At 39.8% G+C, this 22,533-nt stretch overlaps 1 protein-coding gene across 1 annotated transcript in view; it reads right to left on the reverse strand.

The window, feature by feature from the left end:
* Nucleotides 1-1,045: 1,045 nt before the first annotated feature.
* cyth3b (cytohesin 3b) overlaps nt 1,046-22,533 on the reverse strand; it is a 42,924-nt gene continuing 21,436 nt past the window's right edge. Inside the window, exons 2-13 of the mRNA XM_046042318.1 lie at nt 18,135-18,217; nt 17,512-17,576; nt 16,401-16,467; nt 16,127-16,245; nt 15,604-15,684; nt 14,924-15,036; nt 12,029-12,177; nt 11,449-11,560; nt 7,939-8,015; nt 6,340-6,411; nt 5,997-6,151; nt 1,046-3,427 (exon numbers count right to left, since the gene is read on the reverse strand). Of these exons, the coding sequence (XP_045898274.1) occupies nt 3,355-3,427; nt 5,997-6,151; nt 6,340-6,411; nt 7,939-8,015; nt 11,449-11,560; nt 12,029-12,177; nt 14,924-15,036; nt 15,604-15,684; nt 16,127-16,245; nt 16,401-16,467; nt 17,512-17,576; nt 18,135-18,217 (1,166 nt within the window). The 3' untranslated portion in view covers nt 1,046-3,354. The remainder of the gene's footprint in view (nt 3,428-5,996; nt 6,152-6,339; nt 6,412-7,938; nt 8,016-11,448; nt 11,561-12,028; nt 12,178-14,923; nt 15,037-15,603; nt 15,685-16,126; nt 16,246-16,400; nt 16,468-17,511; nt 17,577-18,134; nt 18,218-22,533) is intronic.

The following is a 22,533-nucleotide window of genomic DNA, read 5'->3' on the forward strand; positions in this document are numbered from 1 at the left end:
GGGTGATGTCACACATCACAGTGCTGGAATATAACCAAGTAACCTACATTTACTCAAGTACTGTACTTAAGTACAAATTTGAGGTACTTTTTACTCCACTACATTTGTATGACAGCTTTAGTTACTAATTAGATTACTATTTTACATACCCTTTCTTTCCAGTGAAAACCATGTACCTCCAAACTTGGTAAACTTTGAGTGGAAACTAATTTTGAGTGTTTTTTTCTAATAAACTGGATGAATAAGTTCCTAAATGAGGTAAGAAAACTGTCCTACTTCTTAAACTAAATAAATAATTTATACTCCCTTGGATCACCTACATAACGAGTACTTTTACTTTTGATACTTGAAGTGCATTTTGCTGATAATACTTTTACTTAAGTAAGGTTTTGAATACAGGATTTTTTCTTGTAGTGGGGGTATTGTTACTTTTACTTAAGTAAAATGATAATGACTCAGTACTTGTTCCACCACAGGTTTGGGAAATGTTCATTGTGTAAATCCTCATATGCAAAACATTTCTGACCAGTTGTCTCAAATTGTATTGACAGATCCACTCAACTGCTTTTAGAAGATCTCTACACAAGATATAAAATGTAACTGAGGAAAGTAGTTGAGAAAAACTGTAATACAACAAGGCTGCCTTTACTGGGATGACATCAAACCTTCATAATCAGTAAATTTATGTGGCTTGTACTCACATTTGCATATCTTCTTATATTTATTATTGTCATTATTATTGACTCTATGACTTCTGTCAAAAAACAGTAGAGGTCGCTCTCTCCCCACTCATCCTGCTTCACATCTTTCCACACAGATTTCTCTCAGGGTTTGTGTTTTTCTTTGCCTTTCCTGTTAATTTACTACATATTCGACCAGGTTGAATTAAACACCAGAGCTCTGCATGATGGAGGTTGACATGATTTACATCCAGAGAGTTTGACAAGACACCTCAGGAGAAGTATCTGTATATATCAGTGACAACTCATTACCTATGCAAATATGTGGGGGTCAAGACCAACATCAATAATAAATACAGCTTACATCTGCTTTATGAATACTTTATATAGATACACGTAATGTACAACGTGGCCAATAGCTTTTACAGAGAATATAAAAGTTAATGTAACTATAAGCCCACACAGGGCGGTAGAAGATAATATTCTGCCCTGACCACAAGGCTTTCATTATATTTTACAATCACATAAAAAACTACTGGTGTTTATAGTTTTTGACATCATCATCAATGATATTATCATCATCATCACTGATATTACTTCACTATAATCATCATCATTATCATCAAACATCATTTTCACTATAATCTTTATCATCATCATCATCATAAATGCGACCATCTTTCTCTCTCATCAGTCATGGCTTTTTCACAGCATCGTCACAGTTATTGTCCAACATTCTCTTCATCATCGTCATTATGTTTTTCTTATGATTATGTTTAAGGCTTTTGTAAAGAAGACCCCAAACTTCTGCTTGTAGGCTTAAACTTGTTACAGAGTGTGCATACTACAACAAAGAGACCAGAAACCTAAACATTTTATATATATGTATATATATATATATACATATACATATACATACATACATACATACATACATATACACACACACACACACACACACATAACTTAAGCATATATTGTTTAACAATTTACAGGTAGTATTAAAGCATTTCACAAATGAAAATAAATACAAAACGATAGCGGGTTATACTACTTATATATATATATATATACTTTTAAAGAGGAACATAAAAAGCAAGCAAGGATCTTTATGATTACAAACCAAATGCAAACAGGATCACAACAGTACATGGACCTTCATAGACATTGGGGGAAAAAAGCTTAATCAGACTGGTACCCTATTGGGCCATTGCACAGCCATAAATAAAACCTACCCAGTAAAATGAAAAGACTTTCTCAAAGTGCTTTTTTTAAATGTTGAAATCCTTAAGATTTTCATGAAATCAAACACCATTTTTTATACTAATTATGGTCAGCATTTAATCTGCAATAGCCAATTACATTAGTTTTCATTGGTCCGCCATTCCCCTGATTTAAAATAGCCTTCACACGCACAAAGGGTTTAAAATTTTTACAAGAGAGAAATTGAACAAGAAGGTGCAGCCACATTAAAAGCTGCACACCTCCAACTCCTCAGCAAGGTAACTAACTTTACTCTGGCCTGATGTTGTGTGAACTACTATTGCTGTATGCAGCATGAAATCACATCATGCAATCATTTCTGACTGGCTTCTTTGTTACGACTTTGTTTGGCTGCACTGTAAACTGATACGCCAGTTGCTCTTCTGCTGCATTTCTGACAAAGTGGCTGCTTAGTGATTGTCTGCTGTAGTTTTAACTGCACTTGCTGTTACCACCATTAAACACGGGTGTCGCCAAATCAAAACAGGACTGAAATCTTAAGGATTACAACTTTAAATACAAAAAGCAAGCTTTATCTCAAACTACGGCAAAAGCTCCTTTTCTACTTAACTAAAATAAAAAAGTATGCACATTTCAAAATTCTCTGCTCCGTACGTATAAATGAAATCAGCCCAGCTGACTCAAGACTGTAATGCTTTGTTAGGAACCTAAATGTAAGCCAGCACTGTTTTCTGAGGTCACTCTGAGCATGGCACCTGTAGAGAAGAATTCAGCACCAGAGTAAGATGTTGATATGGTCCAGGTGAGGCTATACTGCACTAGTCTACCCACCAAATCCCAAATGTTTCTTCTCTTCCCACACTCCTTCCTCCAAACGTGCCCTGTGTAGTTGACCAAACATCTGAACTCTGATTTTGAATTACAACTTTTTCTTAAAGCACAGTGGAGGGAACGCTTGTATGACTGATGCACCCATACTGTAGATGCTGTGTGCATTGATAGCATGCACACTGCTGCATACACACACACACATACACACACAAACAAACACAAACCTATTGGTTTATAATAACCCACATGCATGCATGTGCACCTGAAACATGGCAGTTGTGCTTTAGGGAGACCTAGAAACATGTTATGACCATGAGAGGGGGAGTAGGGGGTGTGTATGAGATGGAGGAGAAACTAACTGGCTGGTTGGTTGTTTATGTACTGCTCCATGCAAGAATCAAGTCCATAGCTTCCTGGAGCTGTGCTGTCCCCTCAGCAGTGTGTGATGTCTCCCCAGCAAGTGCACACGACTTGCAGATAGTCCGGGGGATTAACTGAGGGTTGTCTTCGGGGGCAAAGTCTTATCTGTTGTTGACAGTCATTTCTGTGGTGTGTGATTTGTTTATGAACTGAAGGAGAGAAAGATGGATGCGGTGGAGGTTAAGAAGATTGTCCCTCTTCACTTCTTGTTGGCGATACGTCTCTTCCTGGTGGCCAGCATGTCGTAGAAGGGATCTCTGCTAATGCTGGCCCTGGAGAGGAAGCCAATCAAAGGACAGCAATGAAATAAATAATAAGCCCACATGAGAGGAGGGTCTCGAGCATCTTTGATATGGAAATGTAGGCACATTTATACAAACCCCTGCCATAACTAGATCAAAAAAAGAACAAAGTTTGTGCAGTGACCTAGTTTGGTTTCCATGGTTTCTGAAGAGGAACCCCCTCCCCGCCAAGTTTTTTCTTGGTACTCCAGTTTGCTGGAACCTCCTCCAGAACTCTGCCAAGCTCGTAGTAAAACACACAAACACTCTCCCTCCTGCTATTCTGCAGGTTTATAGGTCTGAAGGAGAGCCAACAATGATACTTAAGATTACTGACTGTTCTGCGTTCTCCTGCTCCCCTTTTTAGAGCGATGGAAAGGCAGCGCACAATGAGAATGAGAGAGTGAGGAAGCCATTTGGGCTCCACTGAGGAGCCCAGTTTCACGGCTGCTCAATCCTGTTAGCACCAGCACAAAGCAAGAAGAGGATCAACCCCCCACTGCGGGTATCTCTGATTCCCTTTACAACGCCACACGCTGAAGAAAGAGTCAGTGTATATGATGACTATCCCGATCTTTCATACTGCTCATTGTCATTTAGCGCAACCTAATTTCATGAAACAAAACCTCCATTGTAGAGTGAGCAAATCCAAGCAAGGCTGCCATGACTAATACGACATAACATTTCCTCAATTTCTGTCCTTAAAAATATGTAAAAACCTAATATATTTGATGGAATGGGAATTCTAAATCATTAAGACACACACTCTCTTCTTTTATCAACACATTGCATTAATTTATGAGAGCCCAATTTCTCCGCTGACCCAGTTGGTACAAAATCATCTGGGTCAGTGTGTTTGAGACTCAAGATGTGATCATCTCTACTTTAAAAGAGGGGGGAAAGAATCATTTCCATAAAAAGCCTTTTTATCTCCCCAGACCCCAAGTCCTCTTGGACCCCTCTAGTTAAGCAATGGCTGGTTAGCTTCCATGGCTGCAAATGCGTCAGCCCAGTTTGGAGCTGCCTCTCCTGGACAGGTTTGCTGGCTCACCCCTGGGTTGCTTTAAGAAGTGACTAATCCCCTATCATTCCCCCAGTACTCTTTGAGAGTATGGATAGAGGGGGAGGGGGGATTGCACTACATTACAGTATATAACATTCTGTTCTGCTGAGCCAACTCTCTTTGACATTGCACCATCTTCTACGCAGGCGATTACAGAGCAACATTTAGGTCACAGACAGGAAGGTTATTATTACAGAGAGCTACAGTTGCCTATGTATGGTGTCTCACAGAAATAAACCACACTTCTGTTGTGCTATCTAAATAAAATACTGTAATGACATACTCAGTACAGATTTAGCTAGTTTTTAAACAACATATGAGTATATTTCGTGGGTTTCTTCTACATCAGCACTGTTCTTGTAAATATTCTCATTTAGACTTCATTTAAAGTATAATGGGTACAAAAAGTTTTTGATTCCGGGCAGAAGATGGCTTCAGCTGGCAGCCGTGAACCAGCTACAGTGGCTGCAACGTATTTCTTAGGGGAAATTGTGCGCATCAAAAATACCAAAATTATTTATTAAAGGGGAAATACCATTTTTTGGCTTTCTTACCTAACTTAAGAGTGAGATGAAAAGAGTGATACCACCAAGCTACATTTACAGCCAGATGCCATTTAGCTTAACTTAACACAAAGACTAGAAACGGGGGAAACAGCTAGCCTAGCTCTGATTAAAGGTAACAAAATCCACCTAACAGCACCTCTAAAACTCAACAAGTCAGTTTCACACTTACAGATATACAGATAGAACTTGTGAATTAGTGAGCCTTAGAGATGCTGGAGTGCAAATTTGTTACTCTGGGACAGAACCAGGCTGTTTCCCCTCCGTTTCCAGTCTTTGTGCTAAGCTAACCAACTATTCCTTTATTATTTTACTGGACTATGTTTGGTATTATTTTAAATAGTACCCTCTTGGTTTTCATTCACACCCAGTTGTGAGTCTGTCTGACAATAATAGAGCTCATCTGATGTCTTCAAAGTCTCAGTGACACATTTCTCCACAATTGTCATATTTGTTTCCTGTGACATTACATACCCAAATTTTAAAATCTGAATACTCACTAGATTGCAAGGAGATCAGTGAATAAATATATAAACAAGGGAAATGTTGGGAGCTGGTCCATGTACTATATTAAAACAATAGTTTGACATTCTGGGAAATGTCCTTTTTGCTGAGAGTTGAGTGAGAAGATTGATACCACTCTCATGTCTGTCTGTTAAATGTATGTCTCTGGCTTAGCCTAAAGACTGAAACAGAGAGAAACAGCTAGCCTCTGTCCAAAGGCAACACAACCCACCTATCAGCACCTTTCAAGCTCACTAATTAAAACATTATATCTTGTTTATTTAATTCATACAATAGTTTGAATAGTTTTTTTATGTCGCCAAACTCAGTAACTTCATGTCATCACTGTGAGGTTTCCAGACTGCACATGGAGACTTGAAATGAATAAACCTCACCTTCGATTTAATTGTGTATTTGTGAGGAGTCTTACTTGATAGATTTTATCCACTCCTCTTTCTCTTCCGGTGTGGGCGCCGATATCCTGTACACCACATGGTTGCCCTCAACCACACGCCCATCTGCCTCCGTCTTGCAGGCTTTAATCACCTGGCCTTTGTGATTGGGGTTATAGAGCTCAAAACAGTTCTGGAGAACAGACAAAGAGCAGGGCATCAATAATTTGCTACGACTGTGAGAAAATTAGACTTGACTGCACACTCATCAAAAAAAAAAAATTCTTATAATTAACAATTATCCAATAAACACGGTAACAGAGGAGAAAAGAAACTTCACAGATAATTTAAGGGTGAGGTCTCTAACGAGGAAACACTCACAGGTTTCCTGGGCTCCTCCACCTCCCTGATGCTTAGATTCTCAAGCGGGATGATCCCACGAGGCTCTTTGTCCTAAAGGAGAGGCGGATGAGAAGGAGGGAGAAAAACAACCAAGTAATTACAAAGAGAGGGAGAGCGGGAGAGGGATGACGAAGTAAGAAGCAAGCAAAAAAGAAATAATATAGATCAGAAAAGTAGCAAAGAGGCAAAAAAGAAGTGTTCAAGAATCCTATAAAATGAAGAAGAGAAGAGTGAGGTAGGGAAGAAAGGATAAATCCTTTGTGCCAGCATGGAAATCAACCTTGCCCCCCCCCTTTTTTTAACAGAGCAGATAATGCGTGTGTGTGGAGCTGTCAGACCAGAGGACGGGACATAATGATAGTGTCCTGAAGGATAATACCAGGGTAGAAAGAGGACAGTGCTGATGCAGCAGCTAGCAGGGACACAAGCACTGATAAAAATCTCCAACGGCGAACATAAACTTGTTCTTACAAAAAGTGACAGATGAATGAACACTCTTCATTGCCACACAGGGCTGACCCAAGCCTTTTGTGACATTATTACATTATTGTTTTAAATGATGTATTAATTGAGAAAGGTACGTTTGTTTTATACTCCAGCCTGCCCCTTACTAGCAGCAAAATCCCTGGAGTGTGGCTGGCCTTCTGAAGGCAGGACAAAATCATTTGTTTTTATTGCACTTTGTCCATTAGTATAATATTGTGTTGGTGACACATCAAAATTGAGAAACAAACACCGTGATTACTTGATAGGTGCCGCAGGATGTCATTGTTTATTATCAACTGTTCAGCTCTGTTTACCAGCACTGTACCCCGCAGGTACCCAGTATTTTCAGTTCAGATTACAAACATTACATTTGTATTTGTTGTTACAACATGACATTTCATACAGTTCCTCTTATTTGAAATGACTATGAATGTATATGAATACTTTTTTTGGGGTAGAGTCTCTGTAGGTTCTCTGTTGTTTTCCCATTGGCATTTTCAGGCCAAAATGGCGGAAGCGCCTTCTAGCATCTAGTGTTTTGCCTCTTTGCTCCTTTACTCTTTACCTTGTACAACTATGACCTGGATGACTGAGAGTCTTCACAGCTAAGATTAGCACAGTGTACCTGGAGAACAAGTTATCAAACTGAGTTAGCTCAGTTTGATAACTGAAGTGCAATTAGAGAAAATTTGCTAACATTAGTCACCAGATGTTACTGGTCATACCAGACCAAGTTAGGCTGTAGCAGCATAACCCCTGTACCAACCCATGCACTGAATTTGTTTGTAACTTCTCATTTGTAAGAAGTTAAAAAAATGTAAATCATAAACAATATTTGTATCAGTGCTAGAAGTACACAACACCATTCACGCTGTTACATATTTAAGATCTGCTTCCAAATATCACCTTCAAACTCCAAAATGTGTTCTTCATATAATCCCAGAATTTGTTATGGCACCCCCAAATTCCTAAATGTCCACCCAACTGGAAATCACACACATTTCAGTATGTGTATATTCCTCAAGTCAGCTCAATATACATGCTTGCAAAAAAGGCACTTTACTGAACAAAAGATCACAGTATTACACTCACTGTTGTGTATTCGAAGTAGTAGAGGCAGTTGTCTGTCAGGATGAACCACCTCCTCTTCCAGGTTTTCACTCGGCCCCCTGACAGGAATAGGAAGAGTAGACAGGAAGTGACACAAAGGCCGCAGTGACAGACTTGCTGTCTCCCGTCAGGAAAAAGAGCAGGGATGTGACACTCAATAATGAAGCCAACCCACATCCACTCCGTTTTCTTATTCATTTATACTTAAACATTTTATAGATATTATAAAGTAGTACTGTATGAATATTTATCAGCAAACTCAAACCTCTTACTCTTAAAAATCATAATTTAGGCAACAAAAGAAGAATCAATCAATGCATCATGGATTTTGTTCAATAGTTCACTTTTGTAATTCAGTTTCAAGAATTCAAGAAAGGCTGTTTGTCATCAACCACATGATCATGCCATGTGACAATTAGACACATACATTAATACTTAACATACATAAAATGCAGTACATGCCACTGAAAATTCAAAAGGTTAATTTGTCTGATCTGAAAGGAAAGATCTGCACCTCTCCCAGGTGTTGTTGTAAACTAAGTGCTTCAGGTTAAAGCTGTATTGCGTCCACTGTGGTTACGTGTGGACACGTGAAAAAGAGAAAATTCACTTTGACTTCCTGAAATATGCAGGCAAGCCAAGTTTGAGGAAAACTGGAGCAAGCCGAGCATGTGATTACAAATCAACCACCACTATCTCTCCTATACCTCCAAGCTTAGTTAAGTGATGACTCGCGCAACTGCTAAATTATTACTGACTCTGCCTATTCATTTTTAAAGGCAACGGGATAAAACCTCATTGGCTCTCAGGAGAGGGGAGCAAGCAGCTCTTGATATGAACCTAAAGTGACACCTAAAGCACCCCTGAAGGAACACACATGTAGACGCAGACATTTAAGCAAAAAAAGAAAACCTAACACACAAACCCCAGAGCAAGTGCACCACCTCACGTGTCAACTTGTGCAAACTACATCCAAAAGCAAAGACAGAGAGCGAGCACAAATATCCAACATGTTGGTTTAAAGCAGAATTCAGCCTGTGATTGCACAGCAAAGTGTTGGAGGAAAACCCCACTTGCATTGAAAACGTTACATAAGTAAAAATATGTAAGTATAATCAGGGAAATGTACTTAAAGTAAGGTCAAAGTACTCAATACAGACAAATATCCCCTGTGATCGTTAGATTATTGCATATTATATCATTAGATTAATGTAAAAGCATGTACGTTTGTTATGGTGGAGCTCATTTTTAACTATTTTGTATCAGACTGCAGCTAATGATTATCTTTATTGTTGACTAATCTGCTGATTATTCTCTCCGTTAATCGATTGACTGTTTGGTTTTTAAAAGTCTGAAAATACTGTCACAATTACCTTAATAACTGTCCAACCAACAGCACAAAATTCAATATTATTACAAGAAATGAAATAATAAAGGGCAAAGCAGCAAACCTTCACATTTGAGAAGTTGGAACCATCTTTGGTTAAATAATGACTTAGATTATCAACATTTTCTGTCAGTTAATTAATCAGTCAATTAAATCACCTGTATTTGTATGTACTCTTGGGTGGTTTTATTTATAACTAAACAGCATGTTTTATAAGTTCTTCATGTGTTTTGTATGCAAAAATATCAAATAAATGTAGTGGACTGTATTTCTCTCTCAATTATAGTGGAGCAGAACTAGAAGGTGGCATGAAAAGAAAAGGTTCAAGTACAAGTCTCTCTAATTTGTACTTAGTACATCATTTGAGTACATGTACTTTGTTACATACCACCACTGTGAGAAACGCACATTCAAATGCAAACCTGACTTTACACACACTGACTTTACACAAAACATGAACGTGTTTGTGTGTGTGTGTGCTTTGACCCAACATTACTGATCAGTTCCTCACAACACTAACCATCCCTCACGGTCACAACACTTTTGGACTGTAGCATTTCCTGTTTCATGGTGTCTCACATGAGCCTACATGGGCCACACATAATTAAAAGAGCTCCGGGTTTCCTTACATCTCAATAGACTCTGGCTATTGAATTAGCGTGGCCAAATTTCCGCTCTGCGTAGGGAGAGATTTGCTAATTTTCCTTTACATCCTCCAGGGTTTATTTTTAGAGAGTTATATTAGAAATATTATAGCGAGAACTGGTGCGGGAAATGGCTCCAGGGAGGAACCGTACTAGAATGTAATCATGTTAGATCTGTGAGCCGCAGTCGGGCTATTTGCATTGGTACCCTCTAGTTTGATGAGACTACAGAGACGTTACCATGAGTTAGAGGAATGTGCAGGTCACAGCCAGGTGTGTGTGTGTGTGTGTGTGTGTGTGTGTGTGTGTGTGTGTGTGTGTGTGTGTGTGTGTGTGTGTGTGTGTGTGTGTAAACACAGTAATAAACCTGATCACCAGCAGTGAGTTTGCCCTTTAACCTTTGACAAACAATATCCAGGCTCTTAAACGGTTTTATGCTCAATAATAAATCAACGTCTAACAACAACTGAAAGTGTTGAAAACGGGACTTAAACGAAAGGTGATGAGATGCTGTGTACGTGCATAAAGACTGCCGGAGCAGCAGGAGGAAATGTCTTAAATGTAGTGTGAATTGCAGAGCGAGGGAGCAAATCGAAAACATATGTACACAAACAGGAACAAATGGCAAAACAGAGTGAGACCAAAAAACTGTATTACCTCACTGGGGAAGCATACAACCCCATTCAGTCCCTGGCACACACACGCACACATTGAACAAATAATTACAGTGCGTGTTCCTTCCAAACTACATTAAGATGATTTTCACAAGTCTGGGTCCAGATGTGTGAACAATGCGCACACACACAAAGAACATGCCTGCACCATTTCTCACACATAAAATATTTTTTAACAAGAACTGATTGTGCCGTGAGAATGCAAACTTCCGACCATGTGTCGACATGGTTTTCTCCTAGCCTAGTGTGATGCAGTGAAGTGAAAATGAAATGTGCAGTATGTATCCATGTTTTCTTGATGAGTATTATTCTCAGGGTTGTGGGTGATGAGTGGGCCCCAGCTCCTCTTGAATAAATCTTCTTTAATCACTACCGTCGTTACAATAAAATACTGAAAACGTCACTCTCAAGGTTCACGTCTGACTGTTTACTCTGCTCAGTTACTGTTACACTCACAAATATCACTAGCAAAACGACGGCAGGTAGGAAGTAAAACTTAATTTTACTTTAAGCTTTATTGTGAACCTTTCTGATGTTTGATAATGATGTACATATGATTAATACATTAAAATATGGGTGCTGTAAAGAGCCACAGTCATAGGAATGAATTGCATCTTTCAGGGAATGTTCCAACACATTAACATTACTTAATCTGTTGCACACTCTGTCCTCAACTTGGCACTCGGCTTTGAGTATAAAGCCACGGTTGTAGAGAGAAAAAGAGGGAGAAGCAAATAAAGTCATCCAGGATGTCGTGCATTTCCTCAGTAGGGGGATGTGCACTAACCTAATTTAAGCAGCCAGCCCTCCCTGTCTGGGTTGAAGAAGGTGTGCGTCAAGTCATTCCCATCATCCTCTGGGATCTTAAAGGGTTCGCTCTTGATGCTGTCGTATAGATTCTGCACAGGGGGGGGGACAAAAAGAGGGAACATTATGGAAAAGCATTTGTTCACATTAACAGTCAGAGAGTGAGAGACAATCATTCATATCCCAATGACTGGGAGCTGGAAGAGTGTTTTTATACTAAAATGAAGCCAAGGGCACTTTGGTACAGGCGTCAGTTGACAGTAGATCAACTTGTTTTATGTTTTTTTCTTTGAGAGATCATGGAAAGTCATCAGCATCAATATCAGCAGAAGATCTCACTCTGCAGAGCTGCAGATATCTCAATTTGTGAAGCATGACTGTGCTTTGTGGTGGAGAAATTCAAGTCAGTTTTCTTTTTGCGTGCTGACTCAAAACAAGGTATCTATTTACACTTTCAAAGATTAAAGTAATATTCCCGTATGTTTGGCTGACATAATGACTCTAATACACATTACACTGGATGCATTTTTCAAACATTACGAACTAAAAAAAGTTTTCACCCTGAGTAGCTCCTCTGGGAGGTCTCCCCCCTCATTGATCCCTCTGTTCATGGAAATGAAGCGCTCCACGGGGGGCTTGTCTCTGACGTTGGGATTGTGTAGGCTTGTGTTCAGCATAATGATGGCAAACGATAGGACATAGCAGGTGTCTGTGGAGGTAATTAAAGAGTGTCACTGAGAAACATAAAATACAGCACAAGCCCACGTCTCTCTGTGTGTGTAAGAACACGTTCTCTTGCTTGGGGTTTATGGAGTAGTGTGGAAAACATCGGCGTCACCAGGTCATTTTTCCGTGGCTAACGCCCCCGGATGTTTTGACTGTAACTAAACAACAACAACAACATCAAAATTATTTTCTGTATTAATTATGTGGAGTGGAGGTTACTGGCAATAATATTGCTACATTTTGTTTGAAGTTAACGTAACATGACTCCCCACCGTTACTCATCGTGCCTGCATTTAGAGTGAGCAGGAGAAAAGAGAGAGAGAGAGAGCGCGCATTGCTCACAGTTTCAGGGCTTGTCATTAACTACTGACTTGTCTTCAGCAAAATTGTAATCAAAACATTTAGATATAAATGTCGTCGGTCAGCTTCTAGTCAATGTATTTGCTACACAAACGGTTAACAGTCTGCTGCAAAGTAGCAAGAGAATAACATGACACACCTGACCACGACACAGACACCTGTCACTCTCATTACTGTCTCTGTCCTCCTCGCTCAGAGACACCTCTGGTCTGTCTCTCTGCTCCAGCTTCCACCTGAAGCGGCTGGGCTGCACTTTACCAGAGCTAATATTTGTGTGGACTTTTGCTGAGATTTCTGCCCGATCGCAACTGTTTTCAGTTTCTGTTTTGCACCTCTGATGAAGATCAGTGCGCTCGTCTCATCTAGTACAGTCCCAGAGGGGCTCTGTGTCTGTCATAGAGTCTAAAAGGGGTAGCCTACTACCATATCAGCAGAGCAATAACGCAGGGTAATGCACAGCAGAAAGGCAGGTAGATTTTGTAAAAATATTATGAGTTCATTCTCATGAGATTGCGATTTTATTCTCGTAATATTACACTTTTGTCTCAAATTATTTTTCTGCAAATGTCAGAAGACAAATATGTGGGAGAGATTTAGAATGTGCAGAAAGTTTTGAACCTGAGCAGAAAACACAGAAGCTATTAAGTTTATAACTGAATTAAAATTAATTAATTTATCATGGAGTTGAAAAGGTGCCACATGCACATGTAAAGAGGTCGTGCCTACATGTGTGTTGACTCAGCAGAGATGAAATAAAATGAGAAAAGTTCTACAGGAGGAACATATCTGACAGCATACAGAGAGCCTTACTTCATCATGTTAAGACTTTATTTTTATATTCTGAATTGTCACCTGATTTTTGTTTTTCCTTTTACATAAATAAAGAATTTTCCTCAATAAATTGCTGCAGAAAAACCAGGTTTCCGGGCTGGACTAAGCCCCCAATGTTTCAAGAGCCTGGAAACTCCCCACTGGTGGAAAATATTAAAACAGCTGACCTTTTACATTTAGGGCATATGGCAGACTCTAGTCTAAAGGGGCTTACAATAAGTACATTTGTCCGATATGCAGAGTTGTCCAGGGATAACTCTAAACAAGTGAGTCTTGAGTCTCTTGCGGAAACTGGTGACCGACTCTGCTGTCCTGACATTGTCTGGGAGCTCGGTCCACCACTATGGTCCCCGGGAACACAGAAAAGAACGTATGTATATAACATATATATAAATATATATAAAGACTTTATAAAAGATAATTTACTAGTTTCTATTTACCACATTTAAAAGAAAATCCAAAACCTAAAACAAAATTTCCAACATTTTCTTGAACCAAAACTTTAGCTGATTTCCAAAGAGGCAATGGGCTGCACAGTGGGAGATATATCCATCAGTTATTATAATGGTATTGGGAGGACAACACAAATGGTTTGTGATTAAATAGACAGCCAGCTATCCATCAACAGATTTTCCCACCAGCAAATTTTAGGACTCTGTGTAATAAAAGGAGAGTTTAATCAACGAAGAGCCCCATATTCTGGGTCACACACACACACACACACACACACACACACACACACAGACACACACTCATGGCGCCCTCCAAGGCCATTCAGCAGTGAATTGTTTCCCCGCAGTCATGAACACACACATACAAATCCGTGATCCACTGCTCTTGTGACTCCACATCATAACTCCTGCTAACCATCCTCCACCTCATCCATCCACACACACCAACCACCCCAAGTCAACAGCCCCTGCACTGTAAATTTATGACTCTGAGCGCACCGGTCCTGAGAGATGACCAATAACTTTGTCTGGGTGTGTCACCACTGCACCACATCAATATTCACAACCTGAGCTGTCACCTGTGTCCTCCTCCACACTCGCTCGGTTAACACAGGAGCAGCAGGCGATGTGCAACGGGCCAAGACTGCACTAATGACCACTATTGACCCGTGATCAATTTCATTATCACTGCTGGAGACACAAATAGTGATTACACTGCGATTAGTGAGCAAGCTGCTAACTATGGTGGAAAACTGAGAAGACTGTCGGCCTGGTCAAGTTCAAAATATCTGGGAACAATTAAATAAACCTCCATCAAATTCTATATTTATGCAGTTAGAAAGTAGTAGTTATTTTCTCCAGTGTTTTAGGAAAATCTACAGTGTTGTGGCCAAATTCTAAAGATTTATACAGCCCAAACAGGCCCAGCTGTCTGTGTGTGGGGGAAGACAGACAGTAAGAAGCATTGATCTGAAGCTGAGGTGGTCTGGCTGGCCCATGTTATCTGTCCTGGACTGTCTGGCTGTGTCTGACTCATATATCTTCTGCACTGTATTTGTGCATGTGGTGTGTGTGCATGTGGGCTACCTGTGGACTGGAAGACGCCGGGATTGCATTGGCAGTACCTGGAGGCAAATGCCTCCATCATACGATCAATCTTCTGGGCTTCGCCAGGAAGTCTGAAGCTCCACAGAAACTGCCTACAAAAGCAGGAACAGAGATGGCAGATCATGATATATTGATGGAAATGTAAAGAATAGCATATGGAGGATATTCACTGTAAATTACAAACCCCTTTTTACATTATTATTAAGAAAGGACAGAACCTATGGAATAAATTAAGACAGCCTCGCTGAGAAGGTTTTTGGTGTTAGAAAAACACAAACAATAATAAAGAGAGTCACTGATCTGAGTAATTTGGCAACGAGAACTCTCTTTACTGACTCTTGAACAAGAGACTCAGAACAAAACAGTTTCATGATGAACAGTGCCATGTTCGTGTCATATACTTACCCATAACTACCCATTTCCGATTTGTAAATAGAGTTCACATAAACATCTAAATCAAAATTACGACTGGAAAACTCTTATGAAAGCTCAAAATATTCAAACTGTTGCTTAATAATACAGAAGTGTCTGAAAAAGTGAACTGACTTGGATGCCTCGCAATAGCCAAAGTCCGTTAAACGGTTAAAACAAATTTAACTTGGATCATATTTAATCTCCTCACCAGTTCTTGTGGGATTACACCCATGCCGTTAACTCACCTTAAGGCTTGCACGAGGTTGAGGTCTGCAAACTCATGAAGCTCGACAAATGCCTGGAGGACCTTGATATTAAAATCATCCCTGGAGGAGCAGAGGATTTGTCACACATGTTTAACCATTTACACTCTTCAAACAGAAACAGAAGAAACTGACACTACATAGTTAATCTGGGATTCATTTCGGAAAAAAGCACTGCAGTGACAAATTCATACATTTCGGGGGTCAAGGTGGACAGTAAAATTCTGCAGCCACAGTCACAGCAGATCAGAACAGAAAGCCACTGTGTCGGCTGAAATCCTTGTTGTTTTGACAGTCCCATTACCATTGATTTCCCTTCGATAAGAACCACATGTCTGCTCAGTTATTTTACTGGTACGGCCTCCCGTCACTGCTTTGCTCCATAAATCCAGACTACCAATTTCCTGGGGCTTCATGCCCTCGTCTGAGTGCATGCAGTGCAGATCTGACAAAGAGATAGGGAGAGGAAAAAGAAAAGTGGAAGAAAAACAGAAGGAAAACTCACCGTTCACCTAAGTAGTCCCCGATGACTGTTTTGTTGAGCCCCTCGCCTTTGTAGAGAAACTGTGCAATGTCCTCTGGGGTGTTCTGGAGAAGATCGTTCTCCAAAAGAAACTGGATCCCCTGTTCAAAAAAAAGGAAAGAGCATACTTGAACTTCAATTACATATTTTGGTCTGTTTTAACTGATGGATGGCTCTGAGAAATTTTCAATCAGATCATAGAATTGTAATTCAGCTGCAACAGTGTTACTGATCAGTTTAAAGGTAGAGGCCTGACCTTTTTCGGGTCCATGTTGAACTTCTTCCTCCCCATGGCGATCTGTTTGTTTCTTTGCGTGGTTTTGCTGCAGTAAAACAAACACAGAAACATCTGTCATGTGACAGTTAAGGGTGTGGTGTTGTCAGCATGCTGCTGGTGTTTGTTCAGTAGATCAGTTTTGGATGGGTTCATCCAGGTCCGGCCTGACTTTGTTGATTTAGTCCTCTGTTAGTGTACAGTGGGTTTAAACTGACCAAATGGGAAATACGCTAAACGTGGCTGCAGGTGATTTGGTATCAGCTGCACTTGCACGTGTATAAACAGAACGTGCATCCAGTCCCTTCAGTTTAACCCACCCTGCAGCCAATATTTCCCATTTAAATGTCACTCTTCTTCAAAACACATTTTGCAAGCACCCCACAGGGAAATCTCCAACTTTGTGTGTCTGTGCATGCTCCCTACGCTTCCTGTGTGCCCAAAATAGCCCAAGCCCCTTTTCTAGCTACACCTGAGACAAACACACACACACAGCCTGACACGCGGCCTCACTCCACCTCATCAACCGATGGAATGAAAGCCTCTCAATATAGACTGTTTGGTTAATGTTTAGTCAAGGGACTGTCCCATTTCACTCTACCAACAAAGGGGATTAACACTCACACACACCGACAGTTGTGAGGCTCACAGCGGAAACAACTACATGGCTTTGAGGAGCAGAGGAGGCAAAAGAAAGAATTCTGAAACGATTTATCAATTAATCAATAAGTGAATTGACTTTTATCAACAATAATTTTGATAATTAGTGAATAGGTTAAGACATGCAAACATGCCAAACATTTGCTGGTTCCAGCCGATATAAATACGAGAACAGGCAAATGTTGTATCAGTACAAATTCATTTTCTTTGGGTTTTAGACGGACAAAACAAGCAACATGAAGAAATCACCACTGGGAAATGGTGATGGGTGTTTTTCACTATTTTCGGACATTTGACTAAGCATTTGTGAGCATCAATGATTAGTTCATTCATTATTAGTCTGCAACTATTTTGATAATTGATTGTTTGAGAAAACTACTTTCTTAAAAGTTAGTATTTTATTTTCTGCTCAACTCTTTACTAAAGAACTTACCTCTCCCCTACACAGGTTAGCTGCTCGATCTCAGTCATCACCTCTGCAATCTCAAACTTCAGCCGCTGCAGAGAAGACAACAGCAAAAGAAATCAGTCGCTCATTTCATCTATTTGAGTTTGCGTTTCATTAATTTTAATAAAAAGACAGACAGGGGGGAGGACAACATGGACCCAGCTGCAGCTCTGAAGTCAGTAATTAAATATTGTCCAGGAGGTTCCTAATTTGACACTTATATACTATTTAATATCAGAGGCATCCTAATGACATGTTTCCTTATAGTTAGGTCTGTGTGATATGGTGAAAATCAATATTTCAATCTTAATCATCTTAATAGGACAGTTTTGCCTATGGGAGGCAATGGAAAGCAATTAAAAGCAGTACTTTTCATATATAACAGGACATATTACAATATAGCAACTGCATGCAAAAATCTCGTAAAATAATTTCACTAATGTTTAATGCTAATATGCAACATTGTTCATTAAATGAGTCTTCACTCACAATTTGCTCAGAATGATTAATTTATAACGATTTGATCATATTTCTCAGCCCTACTTTGACAGATAATACTTTTAATTTAAAAGTCGATTAAAAAAAATCAGCTTCAGACTGTTACTCACTTCAATATCATCCAGAAGCTCTTTTTTCCTGCGCCGTATGTTTGACAGCTCATCTCTTTCCTCCAAAGACAAGTCCTCGGGGACTGGAAAATACAGACAGATGAGAATATTATAGATAGAGAGAGGGAGAGGGAGGGACAGGGTTATGAGGATGGATTAAATGAATTCACCTTCCGACCAGCCAGTCAGAGTCACAGGGATTAAGCCTGACAGCACATATCTGTTCAATGAATCCATCCCAAAGACATTACTCATGACCTAAATGAATACACTAACAGACAGGACTTCATACTATCTCAGATATGTTTGTCCCATGGCAGATTGAATTACCCACTCTTCCAACACATGAAGCATTTACCCAATTCTCTAACAAACAGTTAACACTTGGGACAGTTAGGAGTGAGTACGTACAACCTATCAATACTTTAACTGGAGCAGAGTTTGGAAAAACATTAAATATCATAGAACATATTCTACTACTCGCATTTTGTACCATATGAGGTTGTTGGCATGTCTGTAGTGTGAGTTATGCTCCAATAGTTCTACTGGAACAAATTAAGTCTATGGAAACTAGTAGTAAACATGTGTGTCTGATATTATAGGTTAAAATGGTCCCACTCCTAAATGACGGGTTTTTGCTTAATCTATCACAGTCAAAATGAAAGCAGTGTATCTCACAGGTGTCTGCAATTGGCAGCTTTCTTTTACTGGAATAGCCCTCGTATGTTATCTCAAAGACATTGGTTCCTTTCATGGTTGAACATTATTTATTCGGAACAAGGGCTACCAGAAAATATGCGGCAAAGGCAAAAGTTTTGGTTCAAAGTTGCTGATGAAAATGCAATAACGGATTATTTTAGGCCACTTGGGGTCAGCGGAAATAAGGTGTGAACACAGTACTGACATCACCTTGAAAGTTTAAAAGATTAACTTTTAAGCAAACAGCTGCTTCTTTACATATCCAGCAGACAGAGAGCAACACTAGCATTTGTTTGTGTCCAACATTCACTCTCTTTTAGCTCCGTTTTTAGCTGGACAGCTAAACAATGAGCAGAAACTCAATACTAAGCTCCGCTAAGCCAAGGGGGACCGGAGGTTCAAGAGATAATTTTCTGTAGATTCATCACTACATCGACCCGTTTCACATTGTCACATTGTCATTTGATACACTGTTATTATAAAATTTCAATTATAGCTGCTTTAGGTATACAAAATGTCTGGATGATAAATGTGCGTGCAGGTAGAAAATGCATATACTGAAGGCACTGCCATTTTCTTGTAACCAAAGGACAGGGAGGAATTGTTCTTCTGTTTGTTTATATCTCATGTAATTAATTCATTCCTTCATTTAAAAAGTGTAATTTCCCACCTTTGTACAGTACCTCTTTGCATTATATACAATGTTATGCACTTATAAAACATAGCAGGTGCCACAAATGAGGAAGAAGTTTGTGTTGAGAATCTTCTTTCAAACCAAATTAAAACCACACAAACGTCCCTGTTGAAAAGCAGATCACTTCCATAAATAACATCCTGTGGGTTTGACACATTCACACACATACACACACACACCCACACAGACCACTGAGCATCTGGCGATGGCCTGCCCCTTCAAATATTGGCTCTCTGACAGTCAACTCTTGTCGAGCCTTCATTTGTGGTAATTAACACTGCAGAGAGAGAGAGCGGCACACCACGCAACATGCATGTTTTACTGCGCGAGCACACAAACACTGTATACACAGGTGAGTACACACTATACATGCCATGCATAATGTAGAATTTGCACTTCACACACGTTTAAAAACATTTATTTTATTCTACACTTTTGGTCTCCTAGAGTCCCCTACTTATCGTTCATTTAACCATGCCACGTCAACTTCTTCCACCCCAGACACCTCAGTGGACCTCCCCCTCTCTCCTCACACACACACATCAGAAAATACCAATCCATTTGAGAGTGGGCTGACAGGAAGTAGGTCAATTTCATATGGAGCTATAATAGATTGTGCTTCTCCTACGCTGTTTCTCTCTCTCTCTCTCACACACACACACACACTCTTTGTCCGCCTCCACCCCAGTGCTTGAAGTGGGGGTGAGAGCAGATCCAAATCCCACAACTGAATCATACCACTAAGCAGTTTTGCAATACAGACGTTTCCCCCCCAACTGTTGTTTCCCCCTTGACTGTAAATAATGGAAAAAGAAAAAGTAAAGTTACTTCCTCTCCTACTATCTATTGTATCTCTCTCTCACACACTCTTCAAATCCTTCCATCTCCTCTGTCTTGCTGTGAAGACAAAGTGACAGAAGCAGCATGCACCATTAAGTTATAGGGCTTGAAGCTCATGTTATCACAGGCGAGCAGACAGTCAAGAGAGCAGGCATCCAGATGGGTGCAGATGGCTTTTTTAACTGTGTGATCATCTATCTCTCTCACACAGTGATGCTCGCACAGTCTCTACCAACTTCTAGACGAAACAAAATGGGCAGACAAGAGAGGAGAGTCTTTTACTAAATTTAAAAAGATATATAAAAAGGTAAAAAGAGGAAATGTTTTTAGATGATTATAGAAAGGTGCAAAGTGGGTTAGACGCTAATGAGGTATAAATACCATGTCTACCAAGCATTGTGCAATTGAATGATGACTCACCCTTAACTTGTCAAGATATCAAAAGATTATTTTACTGCCGTGACTGCAATGAAGAAAATTGTGCAAATGCTCTTACTGGTTTTAAGACAGCTGCTGCTGATTTAATTAAATCCTATATTTATTGTAAAATGTTATATTATTATATTATTATATATATGTCAAGTAAAATAAATTAATTTTAGGGGCGAGAGAGAGTTAATGGGACTGTGTAGATAGATGATTGAAGGGTATTGTTTTCCCCATACATTTTTCTTTTCCCTTTTATTCTTTTTTTTTTTGCTTTTTAAAAATCTTTTTTCCTTACTTTGTGATTTTTAAAGGCAATTTAGATACTATTAGACATGTATTTGCCGGGGACTTTATGAATCTACTCCACAGACTGGAGGAAAAGAACAGAAAGAACCAGGTGAGACCCGACACGAAAATTTGTTTCATCTTCTGTCTGAACAATCGACTGTAAGAAGTGGACGTAATCATCGTGGCGTCACCCGTTGGTTTGTGGACTGCCGTTTTGAAGCCTTGAGTTTAGTTGATAGAGCTTAAAACTAAATGTACTCACCAGAGAAAGTGAACAGCCAACTCCTAATAAGCTTTTTCAACGCCGCTGGTTAAATTTACACAGTGCCGTGGGTACGAGTCACTCTAGCCTGACTGACAGGTCACCATGATAACAACTTGTCAACCATAAATAAGCCCGCCCTGAAGCATACTCTGCTTTATGATCTATTTTCCTCTAAATAGGACCATAATTTACTAAACAAACATCATGTTGTATTGAAGAAGACTTGAAACTAGCGACTGAGACCATAGACTCATCAGGAAAGTGTTTACTGAGGTAATTCTTCAGGTGAGAGGTAGAGTCATTTTTCCATTATTTCTAATGGAGCCGAACTTCTTTTTGCAACAAGAAGAGTCGCTCCCTGCTGGCTGTTCGATAGAATGCAGGTTTAAGGGACTTACACATTGGCTTCGCGTCTCAGACCGGAAGCTTTGCGCTTGGTCTCAACACACCTTTACTTTGCATTTGTATATAAAAAAAATTAATAACTGATACAAAGTTGCCCATTTTGCCTAGATGTTTAGATGTCCTTTCTAGTGATGGCAGTGTGACACTGAAGCTTCGATACGTGCTTCAAACCATGAACTACAATCCCATTGAACCACTGCTTCAAAGCTTGCTTTGGTGCGAAAAAAATCCTGTGACATATGACGTCCGAAGCAGCAATATCCAACATATGCCATATTTCCCCAGCAAGCTCTCCTCAATAACACAATACACACATTCATCAATCTTTATTTGTATATTAATACAACATGATGTTCAGTCTTAATGTGTGCGCATCAAAGAATTTTCAAAGTAAATATACTTTAAATTTGAGGGTGATTAAAGCAAAGATGCTTCAGTACTAAAGATCTTTTCTACAAAAGTAAAGTAGTTTCACTGGTGCGTGCGTGTATGAAATTAAAGGCCTCCTGTCCACCAACAAGCCTGCCTAATTTGACTGCAGCTTTGCACTTCACCAGGAGAGGCCACTGTAACTGAAGCTTCGAGTAATGAACCCATTTTCTAAACAATTGGCTCAAGTGGTTCAGTGCTTCACAAAAGCTTAATTTACCCATCACTAGCCCGGGCACGGAGTTTGCATGTTCTCCCCGTGTCCGCGTGTATTCTCTCCAGGTACTCCGGCTTCCTCCCACCATCCAAAGACATGCAGGCTAGGTTAACTGGTGTCTCTAAATTGTCCT

The sequence above is a fragment of the Micropterus dolomieu genome, linkage group LG02 (assembly GCF_021292245.1).
Source record: "Micropterus dolomieu isolate WLL.071019.BEF.003 ecotype Adirondacks linkage group LG02, ASM2129224v1, whole genome shotgun sequence".
NCBI lineage: Eukaryota > Metazoa > Chordata > Actinopteri > Centrarchiformes > Centrarchidae > Micropterus > Micropterus dolomieu.